This window comes from Convolutriloba macropyga, chromosome 9 (assembly GCF_964194025.1).
Source record: "Convolutriloba macropyga chromosome 9, txConMacr16.3, whole genome shotgun sequence".
Taxonomy (NCBI): domain Eukaryota; kingdom Metazoa; phylum Xenacoelomorpha; order Acoela; family Convolutidae; genus Convolutriloba; species Convolutriloba macropyga.
Genome location: NC_134476.1, coordinates 55,621,237 through 55,637,359, shown reverse-complemented (window position 1 = coordinate 55,637,359; position 16,123 = coordinate 55,621,237). Strand labels below are relative to the sequence as shown.

The 16,123-nt window shown below is 38.0% G+C and overlaps 1 protein-coding gene across 1 annotated transcript in view; it reads left to right on the top strand.

The window, feature by feature from the left end:
* Window positions 1-4,419: 4,419 nt before the first annotated feature.
* The window catches only part of LOC142345480 (uncharacterized), a 56,005-nt gene continuing 44,301 nt past the window's right edge, over window positions 4,420-16,123 (top strand). The window contains exons 1-3 of the mRNA XM_075397544.1: window positions 4,420-4,921; window positions 7,283-7,493; window positions 8,057-8,215. Coding sequence (XP_075253659.1) covers window positions 4,630-4,921; window positions 7,283-7,493; window positions 8,057-8,215 — 662 coding nt within the window. The 5' untranslated portion in view covers window positions 4,420-4,629. The remainder of the gene's footprint in view (window positions 4,922-7,282; window positions 7,494-8,056; window positions 8,216-16,123) is intronic.

Below are 16,123 nucleotides of genomic sequence, written 5' to 3'. Positions count from 1 at the left end.
ACCTACTGCAAAACCTAATCTATGTACTACTACGGTTCAGACAACATCCATTTGCCGTATCCGCCGACATCGAGGGAATGTTCCTCCAAGTTGGAGTGTTGCCATGTGATCAACCATCATTGCGCTTTTTGTGGCGGGAGGACCCCACATCAAATGTTGTGGTACACCAGTATACGCGCCACATCTTTGGGGCAAAAGATTCGCCCACCTGCGCCAACTACGCACTTTAGCGCACGGCACGCGATAATGCTAAGGAGTACCCAGAAGCTGCGAAAACCGTCCTTGAGAATTTCTACATGGACGATTACTTGGACTCAGTGGAATCCCCCGAGAGGGCCCTCATTAGGTCGAAGGAATTGGTACATCTTCTCCATCTAGGTGGGTTCAAGCATACTAAGTTTGTAAGCAATGTACCAGATCTGGCTGACCGAATTGATGGGTCTGCTCAATCCACTGAACCGAAGGTCATCGTGTCATCAAAGGAGGAATCAATGCACGTGCTTGGGCTTAAGTGGGATCACAAAAACGATACTCTGGTTGTGAGTAGGGGCACTAACAGCACCATCACGAAAAGTTTAACACAGCGCTTGGTCTTAAGTCTTGTGTCAAAGGTCTACGACCCAATTGGTCTTGTCGCACCTTTCACTGTTGGTGCTCGGTTAATCTTGAAAGACATTTGGCGTGTCAATGGACAAAGTTGGGATGACGAGTTACCTAAGGACACAGTTGATAGATTCCTTGCCTGGTGTATTGAACTGCCGCGGTTAGCTGAGATCACTATACCGAGAAGTTACTTTTCAGGAGCATTCCAACATCTTGAACTCCACATGTTTGGGGATAGCTCGCAAGACGTATTCAGTGCAGTAGGTTTTCTTAGGGCTCAAGTAACTTGCAACTCCGGGGAGATTAAAACAGAGCTGGCGTTTGTCTTGGGCAAGGCCCGTGTTGCACCTATGAAGGTAATGACAGTTCCTAAGTTGGAATTAGAACCCGCTCTCCTCGCTGCCCGTTTAAAAAGGGAAATCTGTCGAGCATTAACGGTTACTGTGGATAAAGTCTTTATGTGGACAGATAGTACCATCGTCTTGCAGTGGATAAACTCAACAAACAAACACCCCATCTTCATTGCAAATCGTGTTAGTGAAATCCTGGAGAACACCAGCGTTGACCAATGGAACCACGTTGCCACTTGTGATAATCCGGCAGATGCTGGCACGCGTGGCATGTCAGCTGAAGTTTTGCAATCAAGTAGCTGGGTGAGGGGCCCTGACTTCTTGAGAACTAAGCAATTCCCTTTTGTACCAAATACTGACGTCGTTGATAACATCAAGCTCGGCGCTGTAACCAAGGAACAAGATGATGACTCCATCTCATCTTTAGCCGCATCCGTAACCAAGCCCCCTAAGGAACAAAGTATTAATCTAATCCCGTTTGATAAGTTCAGTTCTTATCAAAAATTACTTCGTGTCACCGCATATGTGCTCCGTCTTTTACCATCTCATGAAAGTTACCGTACCGTAGACGGCAGCATAGCCGACCCTGTTGAGCTTGACGAAGCCGAGCGTCATCTCCAGTACTTGGTTCAAGGAGAGTCCTTTAATACTGAAAGAAAGGATCTTCTTGACAACAAATCCGTTAAGAAGAGCAGCCGCATTGCTCAGTTTACTCCGTTTATTGGACCTCATGGTCTCATCCGTTCCTCTGGTCGACTCCGACGGCTAGTGGAAATTGACTTTGACACTAGGCATCCTATCGTGCTGGATGCGCGTCATACTTTTGTTAAACTGTTTCTGCGGCATACTCATTTGAAGAACCATCATCAGGGCATCGATTACTTAAGGTCAAAGGTACAAGAACGTTATGCCATCCTAAAACTACGTTCTACACTGCGTTCCATCAAATCAAACTGCGTCTTGTGTAGAAAGTTCCGTGCAGCAACCATTCAACCTATCATGGCAGACCTCCCAAAGGAGAGACTCGCATACCAGTCTCCTCCCTTTACCAACACCGGGGTTGATTACTTCGGCCCATTCTACGTCACAGTTCGTCGGACTACCGAGAAGAGGAGGGGATTTCTTTTCACTTGTCTCACTACTCGTGCTGTCCATGTTGAAGTTGTCCCGTCCATGGACACTAGTTCCTGTGTAATGGGAGTGGAGCGGTTCGTCTCCCGTCGGGGCACTCCTGCTATGATTTGGTCGGATAATGGTACGAACTTCATTGGAGCGGAGAAAGAGCTCCGTGAATGTGTGGAAAAATGGAATGCGCTTAACATCGCTGCCAAACTTGCCAATAAGGGCATTAAGTGGAGGTTCAATCCACCCAGTGCGCCACACCAAGGTGGCATCTGGGAGAGGTTAGTTCGTAGTTTTAAAAGAGTACTGTATACTATCCTCGGTACGCGTCGCCTCACAGATGAGGTGTTGAACACTACTTTTTGTCTGGTCGAATACGCACTAAACTCACGTCCCTTAACGCCCGTAAGCTCAGACCCGTCCGACCTAGGCGCAATAACACCTAACAATTTTCTACTCGGTAACCAAGTAACCAGAATTCCATCTATCGTTGGTGTCGACGAGTTTGATCATCTTAAGCGGTACGCCCGTGCACAGTCATACGCCAATGCAATTTGGGCACGTTGGCTCAAGGAGTATGTACCTACGCTGAACCGTAGATCTAAGTGGCAGACGCCTGCCGAGCAGCACCTCAAGGTCGGTGATTTAGTTTGGATCGTTGAAGAAAGCAACCCAAGGGGTTACTATCCAACTGCTCTGATTGAAGAACTTCGGTACGGCTCCGACAGCGTCGCCCGCTCCGCCGTCTTGCGCACGTCATCCGGATCGCTCGTCCGCCCACTCGTTAAGCTTGTACCAATCCTCCCAACATTTTCTTCCGGGCCGGAGGATGTTACCGAGTAAATTGAATTGAATAAATTATATCACTAGATAGAGAATTTTTGTGCGTATTATATCAAAACTTTCGCTTAGATTTTCCGTTCTAAATGCAACATACGTATTATTTTTGAGAAATACAAAGGCCGATTTCCCATTAAGAATAACTTCCAAAATGGCTCAAAACTGATCGCTTAGCCTAACAAATTCGGTTTTTTGAACAGATTAGTTTTAATCGGTGACCTAGACTAAGACCTGCTAAAAAAGATCAAGCTAGATTTGTCTCCAAGTAAACGATGCTTTTGCCTTGAACGTTGATCTGACACAGTTACGTTGCTTATAACGCGCTATAACTTGAATAAAAGTTCCGATAGAGTGAGTTTTAACAGCTATACAGATAATAAAAGGAATGTTGCGTTCTTGTTCTAGACCATTTTTTCTTCTGAAATGAATTTTCATGCATGCATGATTGGTTCAATTTTGATTGATGTAAACTTGCTCTTATGCCGAAATAAAGTCTTATGTTAATTTAAATTGCAATTTGAAAGCATGCAGTAGGAAAGCCACTACAGCTTTGTGATAAAAGTGTTACAATGCCATCTGTTAGTTCGCTGTTAGGTCGGTTTTCGGTTTTTTGTACCCAGAAAAAACTCCCTCTAAATTAAATTGTGATTCTTCGGTAGAATGTTATCTGGCTTTCTGATTTCACGTAGCCAGACTGACATCAGCATTATGTCCCGAAAGTTAATGATTTTTTTGTTCAAGGTAATGAAGTTCATTGCGTTTGCATGAACAAGTTCTTTTCTGATTTCTGTGAACAGCTGTTTTGTTTCACACGAGAAATGAAAAGGCTTGTTGTTTTACATCTTGTAAAATTATTTCAAATAGACTCGTTAAATTTTTCAGTTGAGCTTATTGTAATGAAGAAATTACTGAGGGTTGTTTCAGCAAAAGTTTTTGAAATTGGGCCTCGCTGAACAGAGAAAAATTGTTGACATGCTTAAGACGTACCTGTTGGAACATTCGAGTCGCCTTGCCTATTAAAAATTTGAGTGTTGGTTCGTATTTACAATAATTTTATTTTTCATGAACTATGGTCCGTTTTGACAAACAGCTAATCTGGTTCCGTAAATGTTCAAATGTTGATTTGTTCTCTTAAATAAAAGTTCATTCTGAAGGTTAACTGTCCTCTAATTCGTTAAGCGTAGATGCTCCGTTTCAAGCAAATACTTTTTTAAAGATTTTTCTGAATATGGACATCAAACAGCACATAAAATGATAGCAAAGGTAACTATGTTTGTAGTGATCCTTGTCTCGGTGTTCAAAGACCTCTTCTGTTTCAATACTCATTCATGGACTAACATTTGAGCTTGCTTATATTTTTCATCCTAGAGAAGTATCCACGTTTTCCCAAAGGTTTTAGCGATGGCGCACACGGGACACTGATTAATAAATGATAACTTTTCCATTCACATTGTGCCTCTCAGATAACACCTGTCCATAAATCAGCTCATAAATACAAATTAAACCACGCTCCCAATTTTCCAATAGTATAAAATACACGTTACTTTTGATTTCCATCCAACCACCTTGTTTCATATTCAATTTTTACATTTTTTCTCATAGCAATTCAAAGTTACAGCGATTTGTAAAAAACTATTCAACTTTAGGAAAGCTTTAGGAAGTTTGATTATATTTGAACAAATTTAGTGTGTTAATTGGGGTGGGTAGCATAGCAATGGGGAAGAAGCTGACAATAAAGTTTGTGAGTTTCAACACGATAGTTCTGTACCTGTCTGCCTTCCTCACTCTCTGCTTCATGGTCATGTGTCTGCTGTCTGCCTGGTTCAGTATGGTGTCCCTAAAAGAGAAGATAGGAGTATACATGAATGAGTTCAAAGCCACCAAAGTCCAACAGTACGATGCTCCTGCCATCATGTTCCTGGCCAACGGGGTCTACACTTACGAGTGTATCACCAGCCACTTTCGATTTGATCCCCGCACCACATATCAAGACTTTGATTTCGAAGGTAAACAAAACAAAACTTCCCCTTGAGTCTAACAATTAAAGAAGACTTGTGCGAGACTTTTCCAAGCACAGAATTTTCCAGCATACGTCTCAAGGTTGACAAAAGCTTCTCATTGTTTTGAGACCAAAAGCTGTTCATACTAGTAGTTTGCTTTCGAAGCTCATTTTGAAGCGCTTTTTTGTGTCGCAGTCTTGACTTCAACTTTTTATTGTAAAAATGAAAAATACAAAGCCCTCATTTTGATCAAATTAATATGAAAAATAAAGCAGCTTTTCACAAAAGTTTATAGTTCAAAATTAGCTATCAGTTGCAAATAAAGAGTAATTTAAAGAAACACATGATGTGAACACTAAAATAGAAAATCATTAGTTTTCCTGAGGACTAATTAATCTCTATCTTTTACTTTTTGCAAAAGAGAAACAAGCCTTTATCAAAAACTAGAGCTAGAAATTGTTTTCCCCAAAATTTTTGTTTATTTCTGACTTGCCTTCCCAAGTCGTTGCTATGAGGAACTACATATAAGCAGGCTTTGAATGATTAACTCAGAGTTTGTTAAAAGGCTGAAAAATTTCGAAGGTATCTTAATTTTCACTGTTTTCAAGATGTTAAGTTTATTGCGTTGTAAAAAACAAATGCTGTTTCATCAGAAAAGACTACACAAATTTACTCTTCACAACAAAAATATGCCAACTCATTTATAAAAATTGGAAAAAAAGGTCCAAACATTGAAAAACTCCTGTAATTACTAGTTTAAACGTTGAATGAGTGTTCATCAAATTTGTTAACTTGAAAGCTTTCTAAAAAAATGTGAGCAAAGTCATTTTGCGCGTGTGCTTTAAATTTTGTTTAAAGAGACATCAAAAGTCAAAGAAGACAAAGTTTTTATAAGTAATAGACAATTTCTAGCAATTTTTGTGTACTTTTGTTTGTTTTGTTCTGCATTTCGCATCAAATGGCGCCGACATATCAATAGTTTATTATCAATTATCATATCGCAACCTCAATCCACATTTGATTCTTCACGAGTGCTAAAAGAATAAGCTTTGCAATTTAAACATATTCAGAAATAGAAATTGGGGTTATATTCAAAAATAAATTTGTTAAATATTTCTTTCAAAGAGCATTTATATGTATAAGTTGGCTTCAGACAATATTAAAAGGTTAGTTATCTATTTGTACTTACTGTTTTATGTAGTGCTTAACTTTGCAAAAAATATTGTAGGTTAATGTCTCTTGGTGGATCACAAAGTGATGCCGGGGAATCGCCTAAATAATGCCTTACCGAATAAAAACTCAAAAAAATCAAATGGTAAAAGATTTATGAAAAAAGTATGTGTGATTCTTGTTAATCATGCAAGGATCATATATGATTTCTCTGGTATCATACAAGGAGTGTACTAAGAAATCAAGTATGGAGAGTATGAAATCATATATGATCTTCGTGTGAAATAAAAAAAATCAACCTGGTAATATAAGCTGTTGTGGTTGTAATAATGAGTGGTTATTAAGAGACGAAAGCAATCTTGAATGACTAAATTTATACCTGTCAATTTTAGGCAGGAATTTAACACTTGTCAATTTTAGGCAGGAATGAGGTTGCTCAAAAGTTAATTATTTTCTTGGCAATATTTTATCCGGCGGCAGTAGAAACTAAAGCTTTTGAAGAAAGTTTTAAATGATTTTTGAAACATTCTTTTGATTTTGCGAATGCTGGACTGAAACTAATGGCGGAAATAACTTTTTTTGCTCGGGGAGTTAAAATTATGAACCACCTGCGGAACTTGGAATTTGAGGTAATTGCTTCCACCTAATGACCATTGTCTTTTTTTAAAATTAAAATAGTTTTTATTATTTTGATCAGATTTTTTTCACTATTGTTATTTATCCGACCTGTTTCGCTTTTTTTCAGTTTCTTTTATTTAGCAGAGACAAGCAACTGAAAACATTTCACTAAATCAAAATGAAAGTTATTGAAAGCCTCATTTGAACAAACAACATGAAAATAATCAAGAAAGATAGATTTTTTCAACTGGACTCTATGTACCTCTAGTTGAAATCTATTGTTCTCATTGTGTGCTGAGTAGTCGCAAATACTCAAATTTGTGATATTTTTTTGAAACGCTTCTTTAAAAGACCGCTGTACATTTTTGTGTTGCTTTCTGTCAAAAAAATTCTGAATGAAACTAATATTATTTTCAACGTGCAATTTTCTGCATTTCGTCAAAGAGATCTTAATCGTTCTAAACAGGCAAACATGCAAATAGGTGTCCATATTCTCAACACTTAATTTGTTACCGCATTAGGCTTAGTTTTTCAATATAGAGGGAGTCATTTTAAATTAACATATCGCCTTATTTATAGGTCGCGATCCAGAGGACCCTCGACTGCGTATCCAAGACTCGTGTCACGAGAACTTCACTGACTACTCCATCACCCTGGCCGAGTTCAGCACTTACGAGACCATCATCCGTGAGTTCCCAGACTGGCTGCAGAAAAACCTGGTCACCACTGCAGACGATTCCGGCTGTCGCTCAGAGGAGGAGGAGGAAGAGGGAGCTCGTAGAAGAGTGAGGCTAGTACAAAGCATGAAAAGACAAATCCTTTTCTGATATTAACTGACATTCTTATTTTGAATGTATTGCTCATCTTCTCTCAAAGTTAATAGTTATACAGCTGCATCTTTGAAACAGCTTCTGGGTCCCTTACGAGTCCAACCGTGGGTCTGTCAAATTGTTATTGGCTAAAAAGTACACATTATGAGACACACGCCGATTGGATTTGTCGCTTAATATTGCATGCTCCCGTTCTAGTAGATACCGGTTATTCTAAGATAAGCCTTTTCTTGGATAACTGGCAATAGCAATAAATGCCAAAAGCAATAAGTACCCAAGCTTCCCCCTTTAGTTTTAGAAGACTCTAATTGTTTGTTCCCCGTAGCTGGTGAGAAATCAAATCTTCAAGGTGTTATGGTCAATTTGAATTCTCCTCATCTAATTCCCCCATTCTCCTCATCTTCTTCTCATCTAATTCCCCCACTCCTTTCTGTTACCTATTAACCTCTCCCCCTCCCCCAAAAGTACTGCAACTGGGCCTACGAAACTTTGGTTTGAGAGCAAGTCGGTTTGCTGTTTGTAGACGAGACCACACGGATGACTTGAATCGTTGTGATGGGGACTGCAAGAAGATCTGGGAGTGTGCGAATGAGCCGAGTATTTGTGTGGAGGACCAGACATTCGACATCTGCTTCACTTCCACTCACTTACTTGTGAACCAGGAACCATGCATCACACACAGGTAAAATCAACTTTGTACATTATGCCCATAATGGCTGTCTAAGCTTGTTTATCTGTCACGAGTTTATTCTTCAAAAGTTTGATCGAATGAAAACTTCTGAAACACAGGGAATGATCCATCCAATAAAGAAAGCTTTCGCGTTTATATATGAATGAAGAAAAACATTTAACCCTTTGCGATGCGATAGCAAAGCTATTATGGGATTCAGCAAGAAAAGTTAACAGGAAAAATTTTGCTTAGCTAGCAAAATTTTTCATTTTCAAACCAAATTTTAACTTGTTTTTAATTGCTCTCGAACGGAGTTAGAAGCAATAGTTGTAAAAGCGCGTGCCTTTGTATTCAAAATTGTTGCCTCATCTTTTAGCGCAATTGTTCTAGAACATGATTTCCATGTTTAACTTCCTAATTTGCTCTTATTCGGATACTAAGTCTGTTGCTAAAACAAAAGCGACGGAGAGATAGAATATTACAAGGATATGATAGCCAGTTGTTAATTGTTAATATTGATTAGTACTTCTCCAGTGAAATACACGTCTTGAATTGACAAATCAGTACTGATCACGTCTTATCTCAAGTCTTAAGACTTGTGAAGACATGTAAAAACTTGCTCATGACTTCTCAAGTCTAAGTCAAGTTTTGGCCATGACTTGGCAAGTATTGGGTCGTCTTGACCAAGAGTGGGCACGTCTTGAGTCAAGACTTGACCATTACTTGATAAGTCGTGAGTTATGTCTTGACCGTGACTTGACAAGTCATGATTATTGCGCAGTTAGGCAAAGTAGAGTTTTCAGAAGAAATTATTTATAATTAATGCTATTCAAATTTAGCAAAAATCGGTTAAAATATTTTACGAGAAATTGGCTAATCTGACCAAGCTATTTCTGATTTCAGCATATATCAGCTTCAAATGTCTCATATATTCACCCCGAATCCAAATTGTTTTTCAACCGGCAGAAAAAAGTGGTCTTGACTGGTATCTTCGGATAATATTAGAGTTTTTCATTCTCTATCAAGTGTTTTTTGCGAGCAATAAAAGAACTAACAAATGAGAACGAGTCAAAACAAAAAACTGGCGACTATCCCGATTTAACATATAAAGAGTCGAAGGCAGTCACAGATCATGAGAAAAGCGAGCTTTTCAAACAACTCCTAAAAGACACAATGAAAGACCACACAACAGTACCAACAGAAATTGCCGAACACTACGAGAAAATCGAAAAAGAAACCAAAGCATTTCTAAGTACAAACGTCGAGAAATATTGAGAGTATCGAGAAAGTCATGCCCAGGACCAGATAAAATCAGCTACAAAGTGCTCAGTGAGTTACCACGGAGTATAAAAGCCCTAGCCTGCCTCCTCATTTCTAGTTCAATTAACAACTCGTTTGTTCCAGTAAATTGGAAAGAATCACAGATAACAATGATACCAAAGCAAGTAAAGACAGATCAAAGGCTGAAAACTATCGACCTATTAGTCTTACAAATTGCCTGGCCAAAGTTTGCGAAACTGTTGTGAAAAACATTGTCTTAGAACATTGCGAAAGTCTAAATGTATTTGGCGAAACTCAGAGCGCTTACAGGGAACATCGCTGTACCACAGACAATCTTATCAAACTCACTCAGCACGTTAGTGAAGCTTTCCAATGGTCTTAAATGGTTGGTTTAGTTTGCTTGGATGTTGAAAAAGCATTTGATGCCGTATGGCGTCTAGGGTTGATCCACAAATTGAATTCAATTGAGCTAAAGATCCCAATCATTTAGTGGATAAATTCATTCTTGTCACAAAGGAACGTTTACGTAAAGATAAATACTACTGTTAGCGCCAGTTTCTGCCCGACCATCGGTGTGCCCCAAGGCAGCGTAATTGCTCCCATTCTCGTCCTTATATACGTTAGCCGATTGCCAAAAATGAAAGCACAGATTTCACAGTTTGATGACGATTTTGCCCTGTACTACAGATCTCGCTCAACACAACTAATTCAAAACAATCTGCAATCATCACTGAATAGCCTTATAAACTGGTGTGACCACTTGAAAATTAAATTAACTCCCAACAAAACTCAGTACATGATTTTTAAAAACCCATCTAAAAAAAGTCTGAGCTCAATTTAAAAATAAAAGGCGTACCCGTCGGAAAAACACAAACGCTAAAGTTTCTTGGTATTACTCTCACTCCTCATCTCAGATGGAACGATCACTGCAATGGCCTAATAAAGAGAGCAAACAGCAGGTTATTTCAACTGTGGAGACTTAGCAATCTAAACATCAACGAAGAGAGTGTTTTATTGGTATACAAATCTTGGATCCGGCCTCTTTTTTTGTACTCAAATGCCTGTTGGATTGACCAATCCCAAGCACTCATTAATAAAACACAATGTGTCCAGAATAGAGCCTTGAGGATCTGCCTACGAAAACCTAGATTTTACAAAGTCCAAAAACTTCATGAAGACGCAAACATGCAAACAATTAGAGAAGTTCAGATTAAACTAGCCAACGGGTATATTAGTCGGGCAATTAAACACAACATACAGTCTGTAGTGGAACTAATTCACAAAAAAAGGCAGTGCCCGCTTAATAATTGCAAAAGTACTCTCGATCACCTTCAATACTAAAAAAAAGAAATGACAAACTGGTGCACACTAGCCATCCGGCGTAGGTAGCAGCTCAAAACACTGATGAATGACAGAATGAGGATCGAGCCCCAGTGCATCTCCAACTTCACGGCCATAAATTGTTTTCCAAGAAAAATGGGCAGCCGGACTGACATCAGTGGAAAACTTGGGAATTGGATAAAAAGGAAAACGAAGACAAAAAACGGGAAAACAAGGAAGTGCAACTTTATATTGAAATATCAGCGAAAAACATCACACGATTTTGATGGCTAGCAAACGAAATAAGACAAATTATTAGCCAGCAGCGCAGTTGTTAGGAGCAACGAACACGAAGATCTCTATACCTACAGTTACGGTTCGACTCCACCTTTGTTTATTTATCACTATGCGATTTTTTTTCTTTCATATATCAGTCAAAGCGTTTATTACCTACAGCCAACTCAAAACGATTTAGTATGATTGTTGAAGCCAAGCCAATTGGCTCAGCGGAGAATTACGTATACACGTAACTAACAAACCGAACCGATAAGAGTTCGAAGCCGAGAAGTGTCACCTTCCTTTTATTTCCTTCTCTTACTTTTTATTTCGCACATAGGCGTCTTTTTATCCGATAAGAAATATTATGAGTGTATGGCCAGCCGCTCGCTTAGTCAATTCGGGGCCAGACACAACTTATTTTTAATTCACTTCATTCTTTTCATTCTATTCAGCCAGCCGCTCGCTTAGTAAATTCGGGGCTGAACAGATCACCAAAAACACCAAAACAAAAGCTAATTACGGCAATTATCAATTTAATCAAGCTTCGTTTCCTTTTGAAATCTTTATTTCAGTCTTTTTATCATCTTTTTGATACTCCACTGAATTAAATTAAATTAAACAAGAGAAACACTTCATCATCTAGCTTTGTGCTGCGCGCGGTTTGGTTTCAGTGGTTTTATGGTTAGGTCAGCGTAGCACTTTTTAAAAAAGCACTTCTTATTTTTCGTCAGTTTCAATTTTTTTTATTCACTTTCCTTTATGAAATTAAAACAAAGTTCATTTTAACTTTTTCAGTCCTTCCTTTTCGAACAGAAAATTTTAGCATTTGTTCTCCTTAGACTGACGACTATTATATTATACGAATAAAGATCATTTGTTTTATACTACCTATCTGCTTTAATTGGTTGGAAGTTATTTCGTATTGCGATCGAAAAACTATTGAAAATATGGGCCATCAAACATGGAACTTAGCGCGGACAGCTAACTCGATATTAACAATGCGAGCGTGGGTTCGAGACTCAGGATGAGCCAATTTCATCCATCTCAATTTTTCAGACACTTCCAAACTGAGAACAATGAAACTATGATGCCAAACACCTCCAAAAACAGAAGAAAACTTAGTGCAATGCACTAATATCAATTAAAATTCTGACATCCACACAATGAGGTTCGAGTCCCACCAACGTCATCAAACTTTTAGTATCCTGAAAATTTATTTTTTTTTGTTTTAATTAATTAACAGTACTTGTTACTTACCTTGTGATAATGAAAATGCCGATCACATCATCTCCTACGAGGCTAGCCATGTATCCGATCCAGTATCTTTTTGAAATGCCAAGTTCAGCCAGCAGAAGCCCTCCATGGTGCTTGAAATGGCTGAGTGCGCCGGATGCAAAAGAAGTCTTTAATACAACAGGAACAGAAACTCAGTTTTAACGAGAACTTTTTTCTTCAATTCTTCATTTTAAACTGAAACTCTTTCTTAATATGTATTAAACTTCTTTTAACGAATGGTTGTACATAAATTGTGTAATTGGCGAATTTCATTCTCTATCAACTGAACTTTGTGAACTCGTGTTGTCCTGTGCTTCTTTGTATTGTTTTAGTTTCTTTGTAACCTTGTCAAGTTTTTTCATGAATTTGGTTCAGTGTTTTTCATTTTTATCCATTCTTGGTATGCAATAATTTATACTAATTGTCTTCTTGGGCAATTTAGAATTATTTTCTCTTGTAATTGTTAATCTATTTTTAATAGGGTCAATGCTAAAACCACAAAAACCAATCATTCTTTTCTTTCATTCAAGTCTTTTTTGTTTCTTCCGTGATTTACAGTTGTAAAATTTTAGATCTGTTCAAATAAAAGCTGCACTTGTTTATTTTATTTTATTCGTGCCATACATTTTTTATTTCGTAAATGAAAATTCAGGGATTTCGATAATACGTTTGATTAAATTTTTGTTTGCTCCAATGTTTTTGTGTGCTGTTTTTAGTCTTAAGCAAAATGTAAGAGGAAATGATTTATTAGTTGTTTGCGTGAGTTTTTTTTACTAATTCAGTAACTAGTCTTTGGTTAGTATCGGGAAGATTTTTAAGTAAGTTTGTTTAATTCGTCATCCTCCTTCATTTTTCAGTAAGACCTGGGATTTTGTTAGAATCTCAGGGAGCAACTTTCTGCGGCGACTTCTACCAGAACTTCCATTTTGCGCGCTGCGTTATGTTAATTGTCACAGCTGTCTGTAAATTTTTTTGTCAGACGTAATTATAAAGTAAATTTAGACTCAGAAAATTGAGGTCACTCAACTGTTCAACCAAAAAAGCGTATGCACAAATTGAGATTCAACAATGAATTTAACGGAATCTTTCTGGTTTTAGCCCCATCGCTTCTTACAAACGAGCTTCAATTTTCAATTCACTGGGATGTTTAAGAGATGTACTGTTGACATTAATATTTATTACTCTCGGCTGATGGTGTGCAAACCTTTTTGGACCCATTAAACCATTTGGAAGCTATATTTAGTCCTACATTTTTGTTGAAAGCTCCATATTGAACAGCCTAGCTCTTTTTTCTCCATCAAGATTTGCTTCATTTTTATTCAAATTAGCTTCAATATTTCGGGCAATTATCATATATAGCATAATTTCTGGATAATGAAGGTTAATCAGACTCCTCATTGTAGCATGAGCCAAACACTACATCGTGTAGAGAAAGCTGAACATTACGTTATTCCCAGCTACTAAAATTTTATTACGTAAAAGAAGGCTGTCTTAAAAATTTTCGATGTTCCTTTCGATCATTAATTGACCGAAAATAATTTTTATTAGATAATTAATTTTTGAAGTCATCGAACGAAGAGCTGACGGTAAAATTTTATTAAAAAAACTAAATAAAAACAAAACCATTTTGAAACAGAGTTTGAGCTCGCTTTTCACTTTTTTCCTCTCCTACTCAGGTTTGCGTTGTTTGTTCAGTCTGATCTAATTCTAATTGCTCTAAATGATTCCAAACCTGCTTTCGGTAAAGATATGTGATAACTATATCTGTTGCCATTTGTTGATGGAACAAAGTGAATTAAAATATCAGTAGTAACGTTTACACTATGGAAGATCGGGGGGGGGGGGGGGTTGTCATCCCATGTAAGAGATAGGGTTGTCCTGAGGACAACCCTACCTTTTGCATAGGGAAGGACAACCCAACCCGATACATGCGCTATGACAACCCAACCTTTTGCATGGGATAGGACAACCCAACCTTTTACATGCAGGTACAGCTCCCTTCCGGCCGAATTATTATCCAAACCTATTCCCCCTCCATTTCCCGCTTTTGAAGGAATTATTCAGTTTATGCCGAATTATTATCCAAACATTTCCCCCCTCCTTTGAGGGAATTATTTATTCTTATCAAAGAGTGAAATATTTAGACTTATCAGAAAGACTGGATATAAACTGTGAATTTACTGTAGAACCAAACCACGCAATTTGCTCAAATCTAGCAATTGAAATTTAGCTAAACAACACAAACTTGGGTTGAGAAATTGAACCAAAACTGAACACAAAATCTTTACAATCGAAAGGTTACAAATCACGACAAAACGCGTTGTTACTGAAACCAGTGTTAAGCACGGGTAGGTTAGAGTTTTGAAATGGGTTTTGAACACAAATTGAGCCATTTTTAACGAAAAATTACAAAAAAATTAGCACGAAATGAACAAAAAAATGCAAATATTTAAATATTTTGAAGTGTCATAGGGAAAATATATACAAATGGGGATAAAATAGAGTAGGTTAAACAGTTTTAATTGAAATAAAAATCATAAAACACAGTCTTAACAATTACAGACGTAAAAATAAGGCTGAAAATTGCTGTTTTTTATGTGCGTCGACCCCTTTTACGCGGTGGTATTGCTTCTTCCTCCTCCGAATCGGTTATTTCTCTTCCGTCCTCAGATTCAACAGCTTCATATTCTATGAATGGACAATTGATTGGAGATTCTTCGTCAATTACTGCCTCGAAATCGACATTATCGTCACTATCCAAGTCCGATTCGTTTATTATTCTGTTGAATCCGGGATCAGGTGGCTCCCAACTTTCCAGTGCAGGATCGGGTGGCTGCCAACTTTCAGTACAAGCAGGGAGCGTGCTGTCCGACTCATTATCCGTTTCCCATTCTTCCCCAAAGAGATCCTCGATTTCATCTTGCGTCGGTTCATCCCACTCTGGATCACTTTCAAGATCAGTGGCTTCAATTGCGTCGGCATGACCGTACGGCAAAGTTTTTATACCGCCCTCAAGAATGAAACGTTTGTCATCGAAGGGACTCAGGGACAAATTATTAATTGAAACAGTCTGTAGAACGTGACGTTCTGACACAATTCTGTGGTTCGGTGTTTGTAGTGTAGATGAGAGGAACAGAGCGTCTTTGTATTTCTGGTGCGTTAATTGTTCCCTGGCAGCTCTGGTAACACCTTTTGCAGAGATTTTTCGGTAATCTAAATACAAAAAAGTTGCGACAAGTTTTATCAATTTGTCCTCAGAAAGTTTTTCAAAGAAATGCTTGCTTTTCTCTCTTAAAGTTTAGTGTGATGTATGTATGATAATGACTAACCATAATAACACCAAAGTTATAAATGAACATAAATCTGTTTTACCTGTTGAAGTTATGGAATATAACTTCGGCTTCAGCGAAACAAACTCGTCGATGAGTTTTCCGGCGAATTCATCTTTGTATTTGAGAACGACGAGTTTGTTGTTGTTGTTGAAAAGTTGATGCTTGATGCTCCTTAGGGTAATTTGAAAAATCAAACTCCGACAAAATATTGGGTTTTGCTGCTAATTCCTTGTAGAAATCGTCAGATTGAATTTTATATAAAAGACTGTCTGTGTCAGAATATAGCAGGCGACAATCAAAATGCGGCTTCATTATATTATAGTGAAACCTATACATTTGAAATTTAGCTAATTCTAGAATTGTCGCGCCAACAATTGTTGGCTTATCCCAAAAGAATCTCTTTGGGTCGTGCGTGATAGCAGCTAAATTTTCG